The sequence below is a fragment of the Chrysochloris asiatica genome, unplaced genomic scaffold, assembly GCF_000296735.1.
Source record: "Chrysochloris asiatica unplaced genomic scaffold, ChrAsi1.0 scaffold00057, whole genome shotgun sequence".
In the NCBI taxonomy this organism is placed as follows: Eukaryota; Metazoa; Chordata; class Mammalia; order Afrosoricida; family Chrysochloridae; genus Chrysochloris; species Chrysochloris asiatica.
The window spans coordinates 624,747-649,656 of record NW_006408575.1 but is presented as its reverse complement, the minus strand read 5'-3'; the positions used below and the strand labels follow the sequence as shown (position 1 = coordinate 649,656).

At 37.9% G+C, this 24,910-nt stretch overlaps 1 protein-coding gene across 1 annotated transcript in view; it reads left to right on the top strand.

Annotated features, from left to right (window-relative positions):
* HTR4 (5-hydroxytryptamine (serotonin) receptor 4, G protein-coupled) overlaps nucleotides 1–24,910 on the top strand; it is a 317,427-nt gene that overhangs the window by 230,745 nt on the left and 61,772 nt on the right. Inside the window, exon 6 of the mRNA XM_006863851.1 lies at nucleotides 6,388–6,956. Within this exon, the coding sequence (XP_006863913.1) occupies nucleotides 6,388–6,956 (569 nt within the window). The remainder of the gene's footprint in view (nucleotides 1–6,387; nucleotides 6,957–24,910) is intronic.

Here is a 24,910-nt window from a genome sequence, read left to right as displayed (position 1 = left end):
TTGGAACCAATTGCACAGCATATCATCACCACCACTACCATATGGGATCAACTTGACAACCAAAACTTGAAGAATTCGATAGGAACCTTAGTCAGTTTCTATAAAGGAAGAACCCTTTATATAAAGGAGGAAGAATGACTCAGAACAGGAGTCTGAGGATGGCTGCACAACTTGAAGAGTGTAATATGTGTGACTCAATTGTACCTGTAGAAACTGTTGAATCGGTGTATGATTTCAACACCAGTCAAATAAATCATCATTTTAACAACTAGAGGCAAAAATTATTTTTAAAAAATACATTCGGCAGGAAAAAAAAAATCATAAGCTTTGACCAAATCTACAAGAGAAACAGAAGCAAGAAGGCAATAAAATAACAATGTTTTAAAGACTGGAGATGATAACTTAAATTTAGAATTCCATATTCTTAAAAATGAAGATGAACTAAAGATATTTTAAGACAAATAAAAACTGAGAATTTGTCAGCAACAAGTTAGACCTAAAAGACATTTTAAGGAAAAAATTTTAAGTGAAAGGAAAGTGATCTCAGATGGAAGCACCAAACCACAGGAAAAAAGGTAGAGAAATGACACATATGTAGGAAACTCTAAAATAATATTGACTATTTAAACAGTAACAGTAATAATTTCTTGTATTTAAAAATATATAGAATTAAAGTACAGAGAAAAAACAGCATTAAAAAAAAGTAAATAATTGGAACAAGTGTGTTATAATAATCTCCTTACGTAGCGTAAGAAATGGTAAATTTATTCATGTAAAATACACCATAATAGGTGTCTCTGAAAAAGAATAATGAAAGAATCTCTAGATAGGGAGATAATAAAGGGAGAAATAATCGGTTAATACTAAATAATTGATTATTACAAAAAAGCAATTTGGGAGGAAGTAAAGGGAACAAAGATTAGGAGATAAATAGGAAACAATACAGCAGACAAATCTAAAGGAATCAGTCATTACATGAAATATGACATTATTAAATTTTTCAAACAAAAACTCCTTTGAAGACAAGGGTTGTCAGACTGCATAAAAACAAAATGAAAATATACACTGCTTGTAGGAGATGACTTAAATAAAAATAGATGGAAAGACTGAAAATAAAGTAATGAAAACAAATAAACTATATAAAAACTGGTGTAACACTGAGGTTTAATGCGCTGGACTGCAAGGTCGGTTTGAACCACAAGGCCTGCAGTTCAAGCTCACCAGCCACTCCTCAGAAACCCTCTGCAGGGTTGCTATGAGTTGGAACCGACTCGAAGGCACTTAACAACAACAACAACAATATAAGTACTAACCAAAAGAAGTCTTGTGGTTCTACTAACATTAAAGTAGAATTTAAAGGGCTCCTGGAGTGGTGCTGTAGAATCGGAGCTGGACTGCGAACCACAAGATAAGCCGCTTTTCAGAAACTCTACACAGGATGGCTATGAGTTGGACCAGACTCAAAAGCACCAAATAACAATAACAACAATATTACTTGATGTTCAAAGATAAGTAAAAATGCATTGCTCTTAGGATTTCGGGGAGCACGGTGGCTCCATGCAATAGGCACTGGACTGTAAACCATAAGGTCAGCAGTTCGAGCCCACTAGCCCATTCTCTGGAGAAAGATGAAGCTTTCTATTCCCTCAATAGAATTAAAAGCCTTGGAAACCCTACACAGGGTCTCTATGAGTCGAAACTGACTCCATGGCATTTAACAACAATGACAACAAATTAGGGTTTCAGTTCATACCGGAAAGGGTTTACTCCAAATGAAAAGTGTTTAAACATGCCTCTGTAGTCAAAGAATAACTGAAGACAAGTTCTCTTAGTCCTATTATTGTTGTTATGTGCCATAGAGCCAGTTCCGACTCGTAGCGACCCTGTACCGTGTTTCCAAGGCTGTAAATCTTTACAGGAGCAGAAAGCCTCATCTTTCTCCTGCGGAATAGCTGGTAATTTCGAACTGCTGACCGTGAGATTAGCAGCCCGATTCGTAACCACCATGCTACGAGAGCTCCTTCTTAGTCCTATTGTTGTTGTTGTGTGCTGTCGAGTCGGATCCGACCCATAGCGACCCTATACAGGGTTTCCGAGGAGCGACTGGTGAGCTTGAACCGCCGACCTACACAATGAAATGTGTAAAGGCCCGAAGTTATAAAACCAAAACAGAAGAACACACTCGACATTTCTTGAGCTGAAAGAACTGAAGCAAAAAACGTCAAGTCTCAACTTGAAATACTGAAGGATTCTATGGGGAAAATAATGATGCAGAAAACAGCAAAGAAGATAGAAGGAATACACAGAATCATTGAACCAGAAAAAAAACAAAAAACAAAAACTGGTCTATGTTCAACCATTTCAGAAGGTAGCATATGATCAATAAACAATGGTACTAAAGGAAGAAGTCCAACCTGCACTGAAGGTATGAACAAAGAACAAGGCTCCAGGAATTGATGGAAAACAAACTGAAATCTTTCCAAAAAATGCTGTAGCATTGAAGGCACTCACTCATCTATGCCAAGAAATTTGGAAGACAGCTACTTAGCGAACTGATTAGAATAGATCCATGCTTGTGCCCAATTCAAAAGACAGGCAACCCAACAGAATGGGGAAGTCATCAGACAATATCATTAATATCACGTACAAGTAATAGTACATTGATAAAGGAACTGCTGGAGGTTCAAGCAAGATTCAGACAAGGACATGGAACAAGGGATATCATTGCTGATGTCCGATGGATCTTGGCTGAAAGCAGAGAATATCAGGAAGATGTTTACCTGTGCTTTGTTGACTATGCAAAGGCTTTCCATTGTGTGGATCATGACAAAATATGGACAACATTGTAGAGTGAGTATCTTGGAACACTTAATTGTGCTTATGAGGAACTTGTACATAAACCAAGAGGCAGTTGTTTGAACAGAACAAGAGGAGACTGAATGGTTTAAAATCAGGAAAGGTGTATGTCAGGATTGTATTCTTTTACCATGCTTATTCAGTCTGTATGCTGAGCAAATAATCCAAGAAGCTGGATTATATGAAGTAGAACATGACATCAGGATTGGAGGAATACTCATTAACAGAGGAGAATTTTGAAAGTGCTATGGGCTGCCAAAAGAACCAACAGATACATGTTGGAAGAAGTGCAGCCAGAGGGCTTCTTGGAGGCCACAATACCCAAACTTTGTCTCTCATACTTCGGACATATTGTCAGGAGAGAGCAGTCACTGGAAAAGGATATCATGTTTGGTAAGGTGGAGGGTCAGATAAAAGGAGGAAGACCCCCATAGAGATGGATTGGAAAAGTGGCATCAACAATGGGCTTAAGTGTGACAACAAATGTGAGGTTGGCCCAGGACCGGGCAGTGTTTCATTCTGTTGTACATAGGGTTGCCATGAGTCGGTACTGTCTCGATGGTACCTAACAACAACAACAACAACATATACAGATAATACAACCTTGCAGAAAGCACTTCAAATACTTATTTTTGAAGATCAAAACCAGTCTTCAGGATAGGTTTCACCTCAATATAAAAAACAACTAAAGTCCTCACCAGTGGACCAGTGAACAGTATCATGATACAAGGAAAAAAAGACTGATGTAAAAAACTCCATTTTGCTTGGATCCACACTCAACACTCATGGAAGCAGCAGTCAAGAAATCAAGCAACATCAAACAACGTATTGTATTAGGCAAATTTGCTTCACAAGACCTTTTTAAAGTGTTCAAGAGCAAATATATCAGTTTAAGGACTAAGGTACATCTGACCCAAGCCATGGTATTTTCAATAAACTTAAGTGCATGTGAAATGGTCAGTGATTAGGGAAGTCTAATGAAGAATTAATTGATGCATTTGAGTTATGGTGTTGGAGAAGAATATTAAAAGTACCATGGACTGTCAGAAAGCAAAAAAAAAAACAAAAAAAAACAAATCTGTGTTGGAAGAAAAACAGGCAGAATACTCCTTAGAAGCCAGGATGGCGAGATTTCATTTCTCATACTTTGGATATATTATCAGGGGGACCATTCCCTGGAGAAGGACATCATACTCTATAACATGGAGGATCAGCTAACAAGAGGAAAACCTCCAACTATGTGGATTGGTACAGCAGTGGTAGCAGCAATGGACTCAAGCATAACACTGACTGTGGGGATGGGGCCAGATGCAGCAGTGTTTCATTCTGTTGTGTATAGGGTCACTGTGAGTTGGAATGGACTGGACAACACCTAAAACTAACACACTGACAGCATTGAATGTTGGTGAAGATTTGGACCAACTGGAGCTTTCATACTCTGGTGTTGGAAATGTAAATTGATACATCACTTTGGATAATCATTTGGCAATATTTACCAGGTGCCATTGAATTCATTCCAAATTATGATGAACTAATTTGTGTCAGAATAAAACTATGTTCCTTTGGGTTTTCAATGGCTATTTTTCTTGGAAGTAGATTGCTAGCCCTTTCTTTTTGAGGCATCTTTTAATGGATTTGAATCTCCACCATTTCATTTCACAGATGAACTTGCTGTTTGCATCACTCAGGGACCCCTTTAAAACAGCAATTTCTTTCTTAAGTATATTCCTCAGAGATATGAAATATGCATACACACAGACACACAAAAAAAAACTTTTATAAGAGTATTCATTAAAGTTTTAGTCAAAATAGCCCCAAACTAAAAACAATGCAAGTATTCAGCAAGAGTGGAACAGATAACTGTAATTTAATCCTACCATGAAATATTATTAAAAGAATAAATTACTGGCATATATACTAATGGAGAGTGTAGGATAATCACAATTGGTGAACCACAGGGTCGGCAGTTGGAGCCTACCAGTTGCTCCATGGGTGACAATGAACTTTCTGCTCCCACAAAGATTTACAACCTCGAAAACCCTGTACAGGGTCATTATGCATCAGAACCTACTCAACAATACTTAACCACAAAAACATGTAATAATATGAATTAATTTCACAGATACAGATGGAATAAAATGAGTAAGATACTAAAAGTATATGATTTATTATTCCATTTATATTGAGTTAGAAAACAAAATTGATTTACAGTGAGAAAGGTCAGTGACTCTCTTGGAGGTCTAATGATAACTGTGTGAGGGCATTTGTGAGTTTTCTGGAATGCTGGTAATATTTGATAGCATGATTTGGATAATGAGTACATAGGCATATGTATTAATCTGTATGTAAATTTAATATTTATATGCTTTATACATGTGTTATTTCAATAAAATATTTATCTGAAGAAGAAGAGTGTCAAAAAGCATAGATAGATCATTTAAAATGAAGGCTAGATGTAGTAACATGGATTTCATTGGTTCCTTAACACTTTTGAGCAGTTTCAATGGAGTGAGCAGGATAAGCACCTACATAAATGTATTCTGGAGAGAACGGGAGGAGTGTTGGTTGAGGCAGAAAGTAATGCCTAGGTCCCAACTCTTCAGGTTAAATTCTAAGGCCCTTCATGATTTTGCCCTGCCCAATCTAAAATCTTTCTCCATGATTTCAAAATATCTACCATTTAATTCTCCATAACTTGAAGGCAGCTCTTGGCTTTATTCTATACTGGTATTTAGGATTGATTAGCTGCTATCAAACTGAGAACAGCCATTAATAGAACACAGAGTAATCAGAGAAATTAATCTAGGTAAGTGCTCCCAGGATACCCCTCAAAGAGCTAGGATTAGACTGGCAGAGAGTAGTGGTTCTCAAATGTTGATGAAGTTTAGAAATTTTTTTTTTAAACTAAAAGTTCATTAAAAATTAAGATATCTGAGGATCAACTTCCAGAAACTTAGGTCTTATATTTCTCTGAGGGGAGGGAGGAGTGCAGGAATCCGTACATGTTATAAGTACCCCAGGCACTTCTTATGTTCCTGGTCTATAGACATCCTGTTATGACACAATCATATATTAAATACTAGCAGACAGGAAAGGGAAAAGAAAGACAAACTTCTACTACTGGTAGAATGAGGGATGATCTGATTGGGTAGGTAGAATGAGGAATGATTTTGTCCTCATCTTACATTTGCTCTTTCTGGAACATTTGTCCCACTTTTATAAACAAAGGTTTTTAACCCTGAAATATCATATCAGGTTTTCTTTCTACCATCAACGTTCTATATGTTGTAGGCTTGTAAGACTCAAAGTTGTGATGATAAACTTTCTTCTTTCTTTTCTTTTCCTTTGCTCTTTTTTATTTTACTTTTCCTTTCCATTTCTGTTCACTCCCCTTTCTTCTTCTCTCCTAACCCTCCCTTTCCTCCTCTGATTTTTCATCCTTTGTTTCTTAACTCATTCTCCATCTGTTTCCTCCTCTTCACTTTCTCTTTCCTTCCCTTCCTCCTTTTTTTCTCTCCCTCTAATTTTCAGATAGAGAAAAGGAAGTTCAACCAGAACTCTAACTCTACGTACTGTATCTTCATGGTCAACAAGCCGTACGCCATCACCTGCTCTGTGGTGGCCTTCTACATCCCGTTCCTCCTCATGGTGCTGGCCTATTATCGAATCTATATCACAGCTAAGGAGCATGCCCATCAGATCCAGATGTTGCAACGGGCAGGAGCCCCCTCAGAGAGCAGACCACAGCAGGCAGACCAGCATAGCACACATCGCATGAGGACAGAGACCAAAGCAGCCAAGACCTTGTGCATCATCATGGGTTGTTTTTGCCTTTGCTGGGCTCCATTCTTTGTCACCAATATTGTGGATCCTTTCATAGACTACACAGTTCCTGGGCAGGTGTGGACCGCATTCCTTTGGCTTGGCTATATCAATTCTGGGTTGAACCCCTTTCTCTACGCCTTCTTGAATAAGTCTTTTAGACGTGCCTTCCTCATCATCCTCTGCTGTGATGATGAACGCTACCGAAGACCTTCCATTCTGGGCCAGACTGTCCCCTGTTCAACCACAACCATTAATGGATCCACACATGTGCTAAGGTAAGTGTTTAGGGGGTTGGTAGTGTTTCTCAATGAGCATTGGATAACTCTCCAGTTTTCTTTTACCAGAGGGAACATTACTGTGGTGTTTGCAAAGATGAAAGGACATTTTATTATCTGGTCATAGTACTAATCTAGTGAGGAAGGGCACATACTCTGGAGGGAGACAGTCCTACATTCAAACTCAGTCTCCATAGTTCCATGACTATGGCAGGTCACTTAACCATTTGGAATCTTCATTTTATTTTTCTAATTGAAATCATAACCATTACATCTATACAACAGAGCTTTTTTACAAGCATCAAATTAACTAATATATTTATTGTCTTGCTTTTGTTGCTATGTGCTGTTGAGTCCGTTTCTACTCATTGTGACCCTGTATAGGTGTCCAAGGAGCAACTGGTTAGTTTGAGCCACCGACCTTGTGATTCAAATAGACGTTTCGGTCAAGTGTGTATCCTACAGTGCCGTACCGGGGCTCCAACTAGTGTATAAAGAGCACATCATACAGAACCTGGCACCTAGTAAGCACTTAGTAAATGGCATCTGTGATTGTGGTACCTTGGTATCTGTGATTGGGGAACTGTAGGATAAGCACTGGACTGCTAACCATAAGGTCGGTGGTTCAAATCCTATAGAAGATCATTATGAGTCGGAACTGACTTAATGCATTTAACAACAACATTATTGAAAAGCCATATTGCAGTGTAGTGATTGAAATCATGAGCTTTAAAGTAAAACAGATTTTATTTTGACTCTCATTGCCCCTGTTAACCATCCATAGAATCTCTATTGGTTTCACTTTCCTCAATGGTAAAAAAACTGGTGATAAGAATAATACCCCTCAGGAGTTTTGAGACAGTTAAAGGTAATGCATTCATATTATGGCCTGGCATGTATTAAGCACTCATAATACTACTAACGAGTCCTACCTGGTGTGGTGCTATAGGATAGGCACTGGACTGCTAACTGCAAGGTTGGTGGTTCAAACCCACCATCCACTTCTTGGAAATCCATGAGTCAAAATTAATTCAATGGCACTTCAACAACAACAACAAAAATACTAATAACAAAATTGTAAGTATTAGGAGTCGTAGTAATAGCATAAGAACTAATGTCCTAAAATGGTCATGAAACATCATGATAAACTAATGAAAAATAGAACAACAAATACTTAACAGTAATGCTGTATAACAAATGATCTAATGGTGGTAGCATGGGATTAAGAGTAGGAAACAAGCTGATTTGGTTTAGGAGAATCCTAGAAAGCTTTGCAAAAGAGCATTTGGCAAGAATTGGAGACATGGAGGGGATATCAGGAAGGCCAGTCTAGGAAGGGAGAACAGTATGAAGGAAAGAAATGGGAATAAGAAAGCGCATAGGAAGGTCACGTGACTTACCTATTGTCTCATAGGCTAGATGGAAGCAAGAGTGACTTTAGAATTGAATATTCAGTGACTAATCATAATGCTTCTTTCCAAACCCTGAGAAGCTTCTGGCCACCCTGGGCTAGAATTGTCCTCAGCTACAAAGAGCCATGTGCAATAAGTATATTCAGCTATAGCAAAGATGGATTTTTAATGACATTTTTTTCCACTGCCCTGGGATGCATGGGGATTTCTAAAGAGCAGTTCCCTCTTTGAGACAAGCCTTTAATTTTTCTAATGATGACAGTATTCAGCTGTTCTCACAGCTGAAAATTGGGAGATTTTCATTTGCATGTATAAGAAAAGCAGAGAAAACAGGAATTACTATGAAAGCCAAATGCTGTGGCTCAGAGACTGCGCAGATGCATGAATTCAATGTTCTGCTACCAGTGTGGGCAGACTTGCAGCTAAAGTCTAGTATGCTGTTGAGATTTCTGCTATTGGAGGGACCTCAGAGGATACTTCTATAGGCTGGCATTCTCTCTTAATTATTATGCCTTAGCAAGTGTCATAGAAGGAACCCAACCATAAAGTGTGTGTACAGGAACTTCTGTGTGGGTGCCAGATAGTTTTTCTCTATTTAAGCTAGCAGTTGCCTAAGTACAGGCTGTCGACAACTTATAAACAGCGTATGTTCCAGCAGTGCTTTTAAGTAAATCGGTTAGACTTGGTGGCCTTTTCCCATAGAAAGAGTCACAGGAAGAGTTTGGGGGTTTCTAGGCAACCCACGAGGGGTTTTTTGGTTTGTTTTTATTTCCTTTACTCATGCTATACTATTTTATCCCTACTTCTCTTGGAAATCCTCAATGTGATTGCCAAGTAATAAGACAGCAGTGTAAAGACAGTTTATGGACACATTTTCCATGTTATATTCCTTCCATTTCTTCATGTAGTCATTAAAAGGACAAGAAGTTGGTCTGAGATATTTCACTATGGGGATGAAGAATTTTTTACAAGTATCATTACAAACAGAAGACTCTTTGTAACCTGAATTCACTAGAGGATAAGTCTTACAAAGACAGGAAGTTTACTCACTGTTGCCTAGTGCCATCAAGTCGGTTCTGTCTCATAGCAATCCTGTATAGAGTTTCCAAGGAGTGGCTGGTGAGTTTGAACCACCAACATTGTGTTTCAAACTGATTTTGAGGTCAAGTGCTTATCCTACTGCTATATATCAAATTCAATAGGCCTGATATATACCGTATTTTTTTTTGCAAATAACCCATGCCTTCTATGTTTGTTTGCCAACCACTTCATTCCACCCAGGAGGTATTTTTGTAAATGAGCTATGCTAATTTCTTTACAGCATATTTTAAAACTTGGCAGAGCAGAGCTGACTAACATACCTTCCAAGGAGAGGGAGCAGTTGGCAAACAAATGTAGAAGATGCATGTTATTTGTGGGGATGGGGGTGGGAAGGGGGGATGGGGGAAGGGAAGTAATAAGGAGTTAAATATTTGATGACTTAATCAATGAATCCTAAGATTGGTTATGAGGAGCCCTGATGGCACAGAAGGGTTAAGCATTAGACTGCTAACCAAAAGTTGTCTATTCAAACACACCAGCCACTCTATGGAAGAAAGATGAGGCAATTTGTTTCTGTAAAGATTTAAAGTCTCAGAAACCCTACGGAGCAATGGGTTAGATCAGTTATGTTACAACTTAACTTGACCTTAATAAAAGTTGCCATGGTCCTAGAAAAAAAATCACTCAAGTAGTTATTAAGTGCCATTGAGTTGGTTCTAACTCATGATAGGATTTCTGAGGCTTTAAATCTTCATTGGGCAGAAAGCCTCATCTGTCTCCCACGGAGCAGTTGGCAGGCTCAAACCAATGACCTTGTGAGTTTTAAGAACTTTTTAAAACTAAATAATAAAAGATAAAACAGCCTTTATCTTGTAATCATATCCCTATCCCTAAAGACAACAATTAAACATTGGTCAGATGTCTCGTCCATGCATTTACAAGCATTCATAAACTATTCAAAATACTAGGTTTTTTGTTTCTGAATTTTATTTAAGTGGAACCTTTCATATGCATTTTTCTGCACTGTGATTTTTATTCTTTAACTATGCATTTTGGAGATCATTCCTTTTTTTTTTAAGTGCCCACAGTTTTCTGTACTGAAAGTACATGTGGAAATCTATTTCATTGTTTTCCACTAGTGAGCATGTTGTTGTTGTTGTTGTTATGTGCCGTGGAGTTGGTTCTGACTCATAGCAATCCTGAACAGGATTTCCAAGGCTGTAAATTTTAACGGGAGCAGAAAGCCTCATCTTTCTCTGCGGAACAGCTGGTCGTTTCGAACTGCTGACCTTGAGGTTGGCAGCCCCACTCATAACCACTACGCTATGGTGTTTATAATTTTTTCTGATTACAAAATGTCATTTTTAATGCTCTTGCACACAATTCTTTGTGCATGTGTCAATATACTTTTCAGATAATTAACCAAAGTGATATACTGTATTTATATGTATACTCATTTAAAATAATTATGTATATCATAAAATTGACCTCCTAGAACACAATAGCAATTTGCATTATTTTTAGCTGAGTATGAGAGTATCTGCTAACTCTTACCCTCGGCAACATTAAATATTGTCAATCTTTTATTATTTTGTTATCATAGGTGGGGGAAGCCCACCTTTCACTTAGTTTGCATTTCCCAGATAATTTGGGAGGTTGGTTATTTACTATTTATATTCAGTCTTACATGAACTGTATCTTCATATATTTGGTGTTTTTTTTTTTTTTTTGCATCAATGTTGTATTTTTATTAATTACTAGGTTTTATTATATTCTAGCTATTAAGCCTTGTTATGTAATTTGCAAATACACCTCCCCATCTTTTACTCTTTATTTATTTATTTTTTTTAACTGTGGGGAAGATTTGTCAGTGTTGAAAACAGTATTCTTATAGTTGGTCCTTGTTCCCTCATGAAGTACTTTTCATATTGATTTTCCAAAGTCCCATACTTTTTCTGTTTTTTCTTCTACTTTACTGACAACCCTTTTCTGTCTCTTTTATCAGTCCACCCCTCTTTATCTGCTTTCTAAATATTACAGTTCTTCAGGGCTTGGTTTTTGATACTCTTCTCAAACAACATTCTCTTGGATATGATTTCAAATTTTATAGATGTAAATATCATTTCCATAGCTCTCCTTGAACTCCAGACAGGAAGATCCAAAGAGTCTCTTTGGAATCTCAAAGTTAATGAATCAAAACCAGAATTCTTATTTTTCCACAGACCCATCCACCACAAATTTCCTTAGTCTTCCTATTGCTTTGAATGAAGTCGTCATCTACCTTGTTACTAAGTCCAGGCACCTTCTTGCAGTTCTCAAGGAGAACTAACATATTAGGAGACCGGTTTTCTTTTATTTATTTACATGTTTCCCCCAAACTCACTGTCATCAAGTGTATTCCAACTTTCTGTGACCCTATAAAACTGAGTTGTGGTGTTGTTAAGCCATCAAGTCAGGTCAAACCCATAACAACCAAGTATAAGGTTTCTCAGGAGCAGCTAGTGAGTCTGAACTGCCATGTAAGGTTTCCAACGTTGTAAATTTTTGTTTCTTAACTTTTTATTGTGAACTGAGTAAAAGGTTTATAGAGAAAAGTGATTTTCCATTCAACAATTCATATGCATTTTATTTTAGGACATGGAGTCCGTTCCCACAATGTAGCGGTATTTTTCCTTCTTGTGTTTCTGTTCTTCCTCCTCTCTTACCCATTCCTGCCTCCTGAGCTTTATTCCTGGGCTCATGCTGCCCTTTTGATCCCATACAGTGATTGTTCTAAGGAGTATGTACCTCCCTGGTGTTACTTTTCATTTTTTAATCCTATCTACTGATATACTAGGAGCTGAGCCATGGGGAAAAGAAGAAACAATAGGTTAATACTTGAAAAAAAGAGTTAAATAGGAATAAAAGTAAATTTTAATCATAGGAGCAAAATATGAATCAACAAAATATAAGATGATGCCTGAGCACAACAGCATGTGTAAAATTTGGAATTTAAAATAGGCCTTATTCATCATGGAGTCCTGGTGTAGAGTTTCAGGATAATGCGCTGGACTGCAAGGTCAGTTTGAACAGTACAGTTGACAGTTCAAGACTACCAGTCACTCCTTGGAAATCCTATACAGGGTTGCTATGAGTTTTAACTGACTCAACAACAACTTCATTATCTTTACCCTAGACAACCATCAAAAGGTACTGGACAAGCCACCAGTGAAGCTACTTCCATGCTATTAACAATAGTTATAATATCTAACATTCCAGACAAGAGTGTGCCCATTACCATCTTTAAGAATTATGCACATATCATTGTTGTTGTTATTAAGTGCTGTTGAGTAGTTTCCAACTCATAACAACCCTGTAGAGGATTTCCGAAGAGCAACTTGTGTTACTTTAGACTGTTGTTGTTGTTAAATGCTGTCAAGCCAATTCCAACGCATATCCACTTTAAGGCTTCTGAGGTTGTAAATCTTTGTGGTTATTTTTCTACTGCTGAGAGGCTCGTGGACTCAATCTGCTGACCTTGTGATTTGCGCTCCAGTGTTCATCGTACAGAGCCACTGCACTCTGATTCTGACCAATAGCGACCCTGTGTAGGGTTTCCAAGGAGCAGATGGTATGCTTGAACCACAGACCTTGCAGTTCAAATGACTTTGCAGTCTGACATATTAGTCCACAGTGCCACACCAGGGCTCCTTATTAGACTGTAGAACTCCTTATTAATTTCCTACCCAACCACATGTTCTTGACACTTGAAACTGTTGCTTTCTTCTCTGTATACAGCAAGATAGTCCTTCACAAGTACTTGCAAAAAAGTAGATGAGCAGATGATTAATACATTTTTATATTAATAAAATGTATTTAAGATGTTCTCAGCTTTAAAAAGAATTAAAATACTCATGATTATGAATCACCTCTATATTTTCATCTTTCCTGAGATCCTAAAATCTATCAATGAATTAATCTACAACCAACGGAAAAGATGAGACAAGCCAGTTCATGAAGACACTCAGAGATTGTGGAACCATTTTCCAGTAAAGTGTTTTTGAGAGAATGAAATTTCAATTTTCCAGGTAGAATTAAAAATAAGCAAATCTACCCTTAATGATTTAGAATACTAAGTCTCTTAAGTGTGGCCCAATCTTTTTATCTCTTTGTTATATATAATATTTTTATTGCATAAGAATATGGGAAGGCAGTTTATTAAAATATGCTTTTTCAGGAAATTCTTAGAGTAGTTTGATCACTAATATTGTGCTGAATGATATGTATGTCATGGCAAAGGTGTCTGCATTTATGTTGGTTTGTTTTCTAACTATCTCCTTTGGAAATGTGTAGCCCGGGATCAAAATAAAAGTGAAAATACCGTTTGGTTGGTTGATGAAATAGTTTGTCTTAATATGTAGGTTACATAAACTTCTAAAATAGTTTCCAAACATAAGTTATTATGATATAAATGTTTCATGGAGTAACTTTAATATTAAATGCTCTGGTAGTGTAGTGGTTACAAATCTGGTTGCTAACTTCACAATCAGCAGTTCAAAACTACCAGCTGTTCCATGGGAGAAAGATGAGGCTTTCTGCTTCTGTAAAGATTTATAGCCTCGGAAACCCTGTACCGGGTCACTATGAGTTGGAACCGACTCCATGGCACATAACAACAACATATATTAAAGAAAGTCACAATGCCAATCTATGGGCATTATTCTGAGATTCTGAGATGTGTAAACTGATCTTTAGAGAATTTGGAGCCAAGCTTTTCTCTTCTTGTCACATCCTTAACTTGGTCCTATTGTTAGTTGTTCTCCATCCACCACCATCTTCCTTAGTCTCATGTTGTTGTTGTTGTTATGTGCCATGGAGTCGGATCCGACTCGTAGCGACCCTATACAGGGTTTCTGAGGCTGTAAATCTTTACAGGAGCAGAAAGCCTCATCTTTCTCCTGTGGAACAGCTGGTAGTTTCGAATTGCTGACCTTAACCACTACACTACCAGAGCTCCTTATATTAGGTATTTTTCCTGCTCTTGGAAACCCAAACAAAATGGCAGAAAAGGGAATAAATAATCCAAAGCTAGCACATTGGCTGCTTTTCTTATAGTCAAGAATAGCATAAAGATGTCTTATTTTCTCTACTGTTCAACATTGTTCATGAAAAACCCAAAAAACAGAATGAAGACAATGAAGTGTAAAAATTGGGGGAGAGGGAAGCAAAGCTTCCATTATTGATAAAACCACTGTAAACTGTGAAAACTAAGAAGACAATTCACAGAGAAAAAAGATCAGTACTAAGCAATCAGTGACTGTCCTACATACTAGAAATAACCAATTCGAATGTGAACTAGGGAAAACATTACCATCTACAGAAGAAGTAACTGCAAAGTTAATTTTTTAAGAAAGTAAAAGAAGAGTGTAAGACGTTCATGGAAGGACACTGTAAAACATACTGAAAGAATCTTGCTACTGGCTCACTACAAATAGCAGGAAAAATTGGTATAAAATCTAAATTTGGCTTTTATAGATTGAGGTTATAGGCAACTTAATACAAGTCCGCATTTGCAGATTCTGGAACTTGATTTTATTAGCTTCTGAGATTTGATTTATAATAATTATGTACCAAGCACCAAATAGATTAGGCACTATATATGCACTAATAGATATAAAGATGAATGAGACCTACTGTCTTATAGAGCTCATAGTCTATCTGAGGAAAGAGACACATTAGCAACTAATTACAATACAGTGGGTGTCATTAGAAGTGTGTACACATTTTAATGAGAACTGAAAGAATTGCTACTTAACCAAAATCTCCCTCATCACCACCAAGAGGGTTGTCGTATCTCTTCTTGAACTCCCACAATGATAGGAGACAGAACTTGATGATCCTACTCAGCAATTAGGCAGCTCTAGAGGAGTCCTGCTGTGTGCTATGGGATAATGCACTGGACCACAAGGTTGGTTTGAACCTCGAGGTCAGCAGTTCAAATTCACCAGCTGCTCCTTTGAAATCCTATACAGGGTCTCTGTGAGTCAGAACTGACTCGAAGGCATTTAACAACAGCAACCAGGTTTTAAAAGATCTTCCTTATATTGAATTGAAATCTACATCTCTATGACTTCTACAAAGTGGACAAAATCATACCTTGAGCAAGAGAAAATTAAGTTATGTCTTTTTCTTTGTGTTGAGCCTTTACAAATATTTTAGTCATATGTCCCTTCTGAGAGTAACTATTCAATGTCTGCCATTACCCTCCGTGCAACAGTGGGGAAGTTTGGAGAAACTAACGATGCCATTTCTTTTCAGCCTTTATTTTTATGTTTCTTGATCCCTTTTGCCTCAAAGTATGTTCAGAACACCTGCATTAGAATCACCAGAGAACTTAGTGCAAACAAAGATTCCTGGACCATGATGATTGAATAAGGGCAGGGCTAGGAAATAAGGCACTTTTCCAAGATAAATCTTATTTATATTAAACATTGAGAACCACCAACCTAGACTATTATAAATTGGAACAGGTTGAAGTTTGGTGACATAGATTGCACTTCAGGGCTTCCTTAGGTTCCTGTGTTGATGTTCCTATGTTTCCAGGTACCAGTACCATCTGTTTTTGTTGTTAGGTCCAATTGAGTCGGTACTGACCCATAGCGACCTTATGCACAGCAGAACGAAACACTGCCTGATCCTGGGCCAATCTCGCTACTGTTGCGACGCTTGAGTCCATCGATGCTGCCACTTGGCCAATGCATCTTTTTGGGGGTCTTCCTCTTTTTCTCTGACCCTCCACCTTACCAAACATGATATCCTTGTCCAGCGACTGGTCCTGCCTGACAATATGTCTGAAGTATGAGAGATGAAGCTTGACCATCCTGGCCTCCAAGGAGCACTCTGGCTGCACTTCTCCCCTACACAGATCTGTTGATTCTTTTGGCAGCCCATGGCATTTTCAATATTCTCTTCCAACACCATAACACAAAGGCATCAATTCCTCTGCGGGCTTCCTTATTCACTGTCCAGCTTTCACATGCATATGAGGTTATTGAAAACATCATGGCTTGGATCAGGCGCACCTTAGTCCTCAAGCTGACATCTTTGCTCTTCAACACTTTCAAAAGGTCATGTGCAGCAGATTTGCCTAATGCAATACGTCATTTGATCTCTTGACTGCTGCTTCCATGAGTGTTGATAGTTTATCCAAGAAGAATGAAGTCCTTGACAACTTCAGTTCCAATTCACAGTGATCCTGCACCTTATCCTGTGCCATTCTCACAATTGTGGTTACATGTGAGCCCATTCCTATTGTCACTGTGTCAATTCATCTCGTGTCCATGCATCTTGGAAGGGACTTCCTGTTTTTCACTGACCCTCCACTTTACCAAGCATGATGTTCTTCTCCAGGGACTGAACTCTCCCAATAATATGCCCAAAGTATATGAAACAAAGTCTCACCATGGTCACTTCTAAAGAACATTCTGACTGTACTACTTCCAACAAAGATTTGTTACTTTCATTATTCTTTGTCAACACCATACTTCAACTGCACTGTTTTTCTCTGGTCTTCCTTATTCGCTGTCCAACTTTCACATGCATATAAAGCAATTGAAAATACCATGGCCCCTTAGTCTTCAAACTGACATACTTGCTCATAAAAACTTTAAAGAGGTCTCCTGCAGCAGATTTGCCTAATGCAATTCATCATTTTATTTCTTGACTGCTACTTCCATGATGATTATGGATCCAGGCAAATTAAAGTCTTTGACGAGTTCAATTTTTTCTTCATTCATTGTGCTGTTTTTCATTGGTCCAGTTGTGGAGATTTTCATTTTCTTTACATTAAGGTGGTCTTTGATTTCCATCAAAGTAAGTATTTCAAGCCCTCTTCACTTTCAACAAGTAAAGTTGTATCATCTGCATATCAAAGGTTGTTAATGAGTCTTCCTCTGATACTAATGCTATGTTCTTCTTCATATGATCCAGTTTCTCAGATTATTTGCTCAGCATACATACTGATGAAATACGGTAAAAGAATGCAGTGCTAGCACACACCTTGCCAGATTTTAAACCATTCAATATCCCTTTCTTCTTTTCTAATGAATGCCTCTTGGTCTATGTACAGGTTCCTCATAAGCATAATTAAGTGTTCTGGAATTCTCATTTTTGCACAATTATTCATAGTTTGTTATGATTCACACAGACAAATGCCTTTGCATAGTCAATAAAACACAAGTAAACATCTTTAAGTATTCTCTGCTTTCTGCCAAGAGTCATCTGATGTCAGCAATTATATCCCTAGTTCCATGCTCTCTTATGAATCTTTCTTGAATTTTTGGCAGCTACCTGTCAATGTGTGGCACTGTGATTTAATGCGCCAGACTGCAAATCCGTTTGAACTTCAAGGTCGGCAGTCAAGCTCACAAGCTGCTCCTCAGAAACTCTATACAGGGTCACTATGGGTCAGAACCAACTCGATGGCACTTCACAACAACAACCCGTCAATGTACTGCTGCAACCATTTTTAAATTGTCTTCAGAAAAAATTCACTTGCATATGATATTAATGATACTGTTTGATAATTTCTACATTCCATTATGTGGATCCTCTGACTTTGGAATTGGCACAAATATGGATCTCTTCCAATTGCTTTGTCAGGTCGACGTAGTCCAAATTTCTGGGTATAAACAAGTGAGTGCCTCCACTGCTATCAGTTTGTTGAAAGATTTCAATTTGTATTCTGTCAATTCTTGGAGCCTTGTTTATTGCCAATGACTTCAGTGTTATTGAACTTATTCCTTCAGTACTTCAAGTTCTTGAACTGACTGAACATAGACCAATTTTTTGGTACGGTGGCTGTGTATTCCTTCCATCATTTTTTCATATTTCCAGCATCAGTCAATATTTTGCCCTACTGTTGTTATTAAGTGCCATCAAGTCAGTTCTAACCCACAGCAACCCTGCATAGGATTTCCAAGGAGTGGCTGGTAAGCTTGAACCACCAACCTTGTGGTTCAAACAGCTTTGCAGTCCAGCACTACACCAGGACTCCTTAGAATCATTCAATATTGCAACCCGAGGCAGTATTGAATTTTTCTTCAGTTCTTTCAGTTTGAGAAATGCTAAGCATATTTTTCCCTTTTAGTTTTTAACTCCTGGTTTTGTACATTTCTTTATAATCTTTGACTTTGTCTTCTTGAGTTGCCCTTCAAAATTGACTGTTCAGTTCTTTTACTTCCTCATTTATTGCAGTTGGTTTGTGCTAAAAAATAAGTTTCAAAGTCTTTTCTGATATCCACTTTGGTCTATTTTTTTCCTTGTCTTTTTACATATGATGTTCTTGATGTCATCCCATAGCTCTTCTGGTAAATTTAACTAATAATGGTATTAACTGGTTGCTCTTGTAGGCATATGCATATTATCCTATCACAAACAGCAATATATTTCAGCATAGATCTTAGAATGTTCTTTGTGATGATGAATGTAACTCAATTCTTCTTTTTTTGCCCCCCCACATAATAAATCATATGATTGTCTGATTCAAAGTGGCCAATACCACTAATTTCAGCTCACTAATGCTTAGAATATCTACCATTATGCATTCCATCTCATTTTTGGACAATTTCCAAGTTTCCTACATTCAGATATTTTATGTTCCATATTCTGATTATTAATGGATATTTGCAGCTGTATATTTTAATTTTGAGTTGTCCCAAATCAGCAAATGAAGGTCCCAAACACTTACCTTCATTCATGTCATTAAAGTCATCTCTGCTTTGAGAAGGCAGCTCTTCTCAGTTGTAAGTGCCTTCTAACCCGAGGGGCTCATCTTCTGGCACTATATCTGACAGTTTCCACTGCTATTTACAAGGTTTCAGTGGCTAACCATTCAGAAATGGTCTGCCTCTCCTTCCTAGTCTGTCTTAGTCTGAAAGCACCACTGATAATTGTCCACTATTGGTGACCCTGTTGGTGTATAAAATACTGGTGATATATAGCTTCCTGAATCACAGCAACACACAAGCCACCACAGTATAACAAACCAACAGATAAGTGGTGGTGGGGTCTTACAGAGCCTTTTAAAGAATAATAATTCTGTCGGCTGTAAACCAGTGAAGTGTGGAAGAGAATTTTCCACTTGAGTCAGTCCACATGATTCTTTCCACTTGGGATGGGCAGTGCTGCCTGCCACACAGTCTTCCTACCTAACTTCATATGAGTAGACCACAGTGACTAGGTAGCCAGGTATCTGAAAGGTGATGGGAACAAACCTCATTTGGGATTTGATTTCAGAGTTCTTTGTCCATTGGATAAATGCCAATTCTGAGTCCTAATAAAGTACTTGGAATATAGTGGGATTTGACAAATGGATGATCGATGTATCTGTTCCTTGCTCACCTGGTATTCCTTCTGTTCCACTGTCCTCGTGACACAAGGCAGAATAGGGACTAGAGGTGCTGATGGTAAACTTAGAACAGAGATGTTCTTTACGTGAAATCTGCTGAGGATTCCAATTTTGAGTTCTTTGGTAAATAATCCCTTTCCTGCCTATCTCACTCACTACCTCAGTGTGGAAATCAAACACGATAATGGATGTGAAATTGCTTTGCTAACTGCAAAGCTCTGTCCTCATGGGATAGACAATTATATCATCAGAACAGACTATTTCTAAGTTAGGTAACACAAGTAGAGATTGCATGCAAAGTTTAACTTTGGAGATGAGTTTCTTTATAATCACATCAGACCTAGATCTCTTCCCTGGTTCCTTAAGTTCAGACCTTGCTCAAATCTAAGTCCCTTGACCTGTTCCAGCAAAGGCTGCAAACTTCTGCCAACATTTCTCAAAGAGCTTCTTGCCTATTTAATTTGTATCTTGATTACTATCTCCCATCATCCACTCTCAAATCCCCTGATAAGCAGATTTCCTAGTGACCTGGAAATCTTTAAAGCTGTCCTGTCCAGTAGGGTAATCGTTAGCTATAATTTTAATTCAAATAATTTAATTTTAATGAATTTCATTTTAATTGATTAAAGTTACATAAACTAAAAATTCAGTTTCTCAATCCTGCTAGTTGCATTCTAAATGCCAAGTAGTCACATTTGGGGAGTGGCTACCTGACTGGGCAGTATGACTAAAGAATATTTCTATTATTGTAAAACATTCTATTAGATGATTCTGCTATCAAGCTGCATGAGCCTTCTAGATGTAAAGAGGCAATGTAGCTATTCCTTTACTATTAAGAACTTCACTAACCAAAGCCTGATAATTAGTCTAATATATAAATTATGGACCTTTTCATGCATGAGATTAGCATTCATAGCTTCTTTTATGAAGTTAATGTTTCTGTTGTTATGTGCCATCTGCAAAGTTTTCTGAGGCTTTACTGGAGCAAAAAAATGACTCCTCCTTCTCCTGTGGATAGACTGGTAAGTTTGAACTACCAACTTTGTGGCTAGCAGTCCAGCATTTATCCTGTAGCTCCACCAAAGATTTTTATGAAATTAATAAAGGAGGAAAATATGAGAGTGATCAAGTTGTTGTTGTTAGGTGCTGTCAAGTCGGTTCTGACTCAGCAACCTTATGCATGACACAGCAAAACATGGCCTGGCCATGCACCATTCTCACAATAGTTATTATATTTGAGCTCATTCCTGCTGCCACTGTCTCAATCCAACTTCTTGTGGATCTTCCTCTTTTTACTGACCCTTCACTTTATCAAGTATGATATCCTCCTCCAGCAAGTAGTCCATCCTAGTAACATATCCAAAGTATGAGAGAGAAGTTTTGCGATCCTATCTTCTACGGAACATTGTGGCTGTACTTCTTGCAAGACATTTTGTTTGTTCTTTTGGCAGTTCATGGTACTTTTAATATTCTTCTACAGCACCATAATACAAATTCGTTGATTCTTCTACAACCTTACTTATTTGATGTCCAACATTCACATGCACATAAAGTGATTGAAAATACCAGGGCTTGGATCAGGCACACCTTAGTCCTCAAACAGATCTCTTTGCTCTTGAATGCTTTAAAGAGGTCTTTTGCAGCAGATTTGCCTTATGCAATATGTCCTTTGATTTCTTGACTGCTGTTTCCATGTGTGTTAATTGAAGATCAAATCAAAATGAAGTTTTGACAACTTCAATGTTTTCTCCATTCATCATGATTTTATTTTTGGTTCAGTTGGGAGGATTCTTATTTTCTTGACAATAGAGTGCTATCCATACTAATCTTCACCTGTAAGTAAGCAGGAAAGCTAGGTTGTATTATCTGCATATCGCAGGCTGGATCTCTTCCAGTCAGTTGGCCAGGTAGCTGTTTTCCAAATTTCTTGTCATAGATGAGTAAGTGCCTTTGGTGGTTAATCAATTTGTTGATGTAGGACCTAAGGAAAAGACTTCATTTTGTACATCAGCCTGAACACGTCCTCCTGTTCCAGTGTTGCATTAGAATAGCCTTTCACCCCTAGCAACAGCAAGAACTAGATAAGCGTAGACAGGACAACCCAAGGCCAGATGCCAGATGTTTTCCTTATCCTAGCCTAAGAACAAAGACCACCAGTACTGACCAATTAGACTGTAACATCTCATACTTTGCCAAATGTCAACCAATCCAAAAATTGTAAAGCTGAAAAATCCTGAGCTTGCTTGAAAACTCTATAAAAACCCTGCCAACTGGGAGTTCAGGGCTCCATCCCTAATCCACTGTGTCTGATGCAGGTGGGGTCCGAGCTCAAGCTTGAATAAAAAACCCTTGTGCACTTGCATCGGCATCGGCTCCTTGGTGGTCTTTGGGGACCCCGAATTCTGGGTATGACAGTTGACATATTTCAATTTGTATTCTGTTAATTCCTGTGCCCCCCCCCTTTTTTTTTGCCAATGACTTCATTGCAGTTTAGACTTCTTCCTTCAATACCATCGGTTCTTGATCATATGCTGCCTCTTGAAATGTTAACCATCAGCCATTTCTTTTTGGTACAGTGATTCTGTGTATTTCTTCCATCTTCTTTTGTTGCTTTTTTCATCATTCAATACTTTTCTCATAGAATCCTTCAAAATTTCAAATTGAGGTTTGAAATTTTCTTCAGCTAAATAGTAATGTTGCATTACTATATGTAAGGTTTTCAGTGACTTAACATTCAGAAGTAGTCTGCGATCATCTGGAAGCTCCACTGATACTGGCCACCATGGATAACCCTACTGGTATTTAAAGTACTGGTGGCATAGCATCCAGCATCACAGCAACATACAAGTCACCATAGTACAACAAACTGGCAAATGGATGGTGGTATAAAATAGAGGATAGATTAAATGTGAAAGTGAGCAAGAGACAAAAAGAATAAGTGTCTTCACAAAGCTGGTAAAAGAAAAAAGAAAGTATCCTGTGCTCATATTCCCCTTGTCATTCCCTTTAAAAATAACAGCTTAGAATTTGTCATTGCATTTGCTTTGTATTGAGCTGTTTATTCTCTGTGTTATCCAGAATCTCAGTATATGAAAGCAGATAAAGCATCACTTTTGTTTCCTTAATTCTTCAAGGGTGTAGCACTGTGCTCAATTAATGTATTTGTTGCATGAGAAAATGAATGAATGATTGATCTTATCATAGCCTATTGTTTACCTTGTTTTGGAAGAAGTGCAGCTAGAGTGCTCCTTGAAGGCCAGGATGGCTAAGCTTCGTCTCTCATACTTTGGACATATTGTCCGGAGGAAACAGTCACTGGAGAAGGATATCATGCTGGGTAAGGTGGAGGGTCAGAGAAAAAGAGGAAGACCCCTAATGAGATGGATTGGCCAGGTGGCATCATTGATGGACTCAAGTGTGGCAGCGGTAGTTAGGTTGGCCCAGGATCAGACATTGTTTCATTCTGCTGTGCATGGGGTCACTATGAGTCGGTTCTGACTCGATGGCACCTGACAACAACAACAACATTGTTTACCTGGACTGTATATACTTGAATAAGACTTTACTACTCTTACAAATATTGATAAATGAAATAGCTATTTCATTTTTTTTCCCTACTGGGCAACCACTTTTAGCTTTTCATTTGAATACACTGAAGTTTGACTTTTAAATAAAGGTCCTCAAGCTATGAATTGGACAAGTTTGCTCATAGATGAAGAAATAATTTAGCTTTTATTTACTTTGGGTCTTTAGAGGTTTCTGCTAATGTCTGAGAGTTGTTTGACATTTAAAAGCCATTTGATGGCCTTTCGGCTTGAACTTTGGGAGTTACAATTGGATTCAGCATTTACCTCATTGTGTGGAGCCAAAGGAGACCTAATCTGGATGAATCAAAAATGAATGAAGTTGACCTTGCCTTCCCCTCACTGCAGATCCCTCCAGGGATGGCTACATAGTTTTCCCAGGGGATAATGCAAATAGAAATTGCAGTCACTTGTTCAAGTAACAAGGAAAAACTGCTGCTAAAGGTACTAATATGTAAAGTTTTTGTTGTTTTAATCAGCAGACTCTTTTTCCCTCATACAACTTATTATGCTACTTTTTTAAAATGTATCATAATTCTAGTAAAGAAAAATTCAAATTTAAAAAGTTTAGCATGAAATTGACATTCATATTTATATTATACGATGTTAATTTTGGATGCAAATATAAGCATTTAACTCAAATGCAGAATCACTGAAATTACACAGTTCATACTTTATAGCTCTTACATTAATATTTATTTAATTCTTACCAGAGTTGTTGTTTTTATGTGCCGTCAATTTGGTTCTGACCCATAGCAATCCTGTATAGGGTTTCCAAGGGGCAGTTGGTGAGCTTGAATAGCCAACCTTGAGGTTCAAACTGACTTTGCAGTCTAGCATATTAAGCCACAGCAGTCTAGCTTTCACGTTTCCTTCTCTGTTAATATTTCAGCCTAAGAGGTTGGCTAATACTGGAAAGTAATGTGGAAATAAAAGGATATGCTAGGGTTATTGATGATCTGTTTCTAAGAATGCCATTGCCTTCTTTCTATATTTGTCAAATTCCAAATTTTGGAATTTGCCAAAATTCCTATGGTGTTACAGGATAAACACTTGACTGTAATCTACAAGGTTGGTGGTTTAAACCCACCAGATGCTCCTTGGAAACCTTATATGGGGTCACTATGAGTTGTAATCAACTCAAGAGCAATTATAAACTATATTAGTTCAAATGAAAAATATGGCCCCTTGAAGATATCAGTGCCCCCCACCCTTACACAGTTGCAGATGTGTTGAAATGGAGCATGAACACAGAGTTCTTGTGGACCCATGACATGTGGTAGTTCACCCAAACCCAAAGCAAGTACAAAGTATGTATGTTATGGAAGCTGAAAATGGAGAGATCATGGCAGAAAGGAAAAAGCTTTCTATATAACATGCTTACCATATACTTGGAGTCCTGGTGTGGCGTTATGGGTTAATGCGCTGTACTGCAAGGTCAGTTTGAACTGCAAGGTCAGTGGTTCAAACTCACCAGCTGCTCCTCAAAAACCCTATACAGGGTCGCTATGAGTCAAAACGAACTCAATG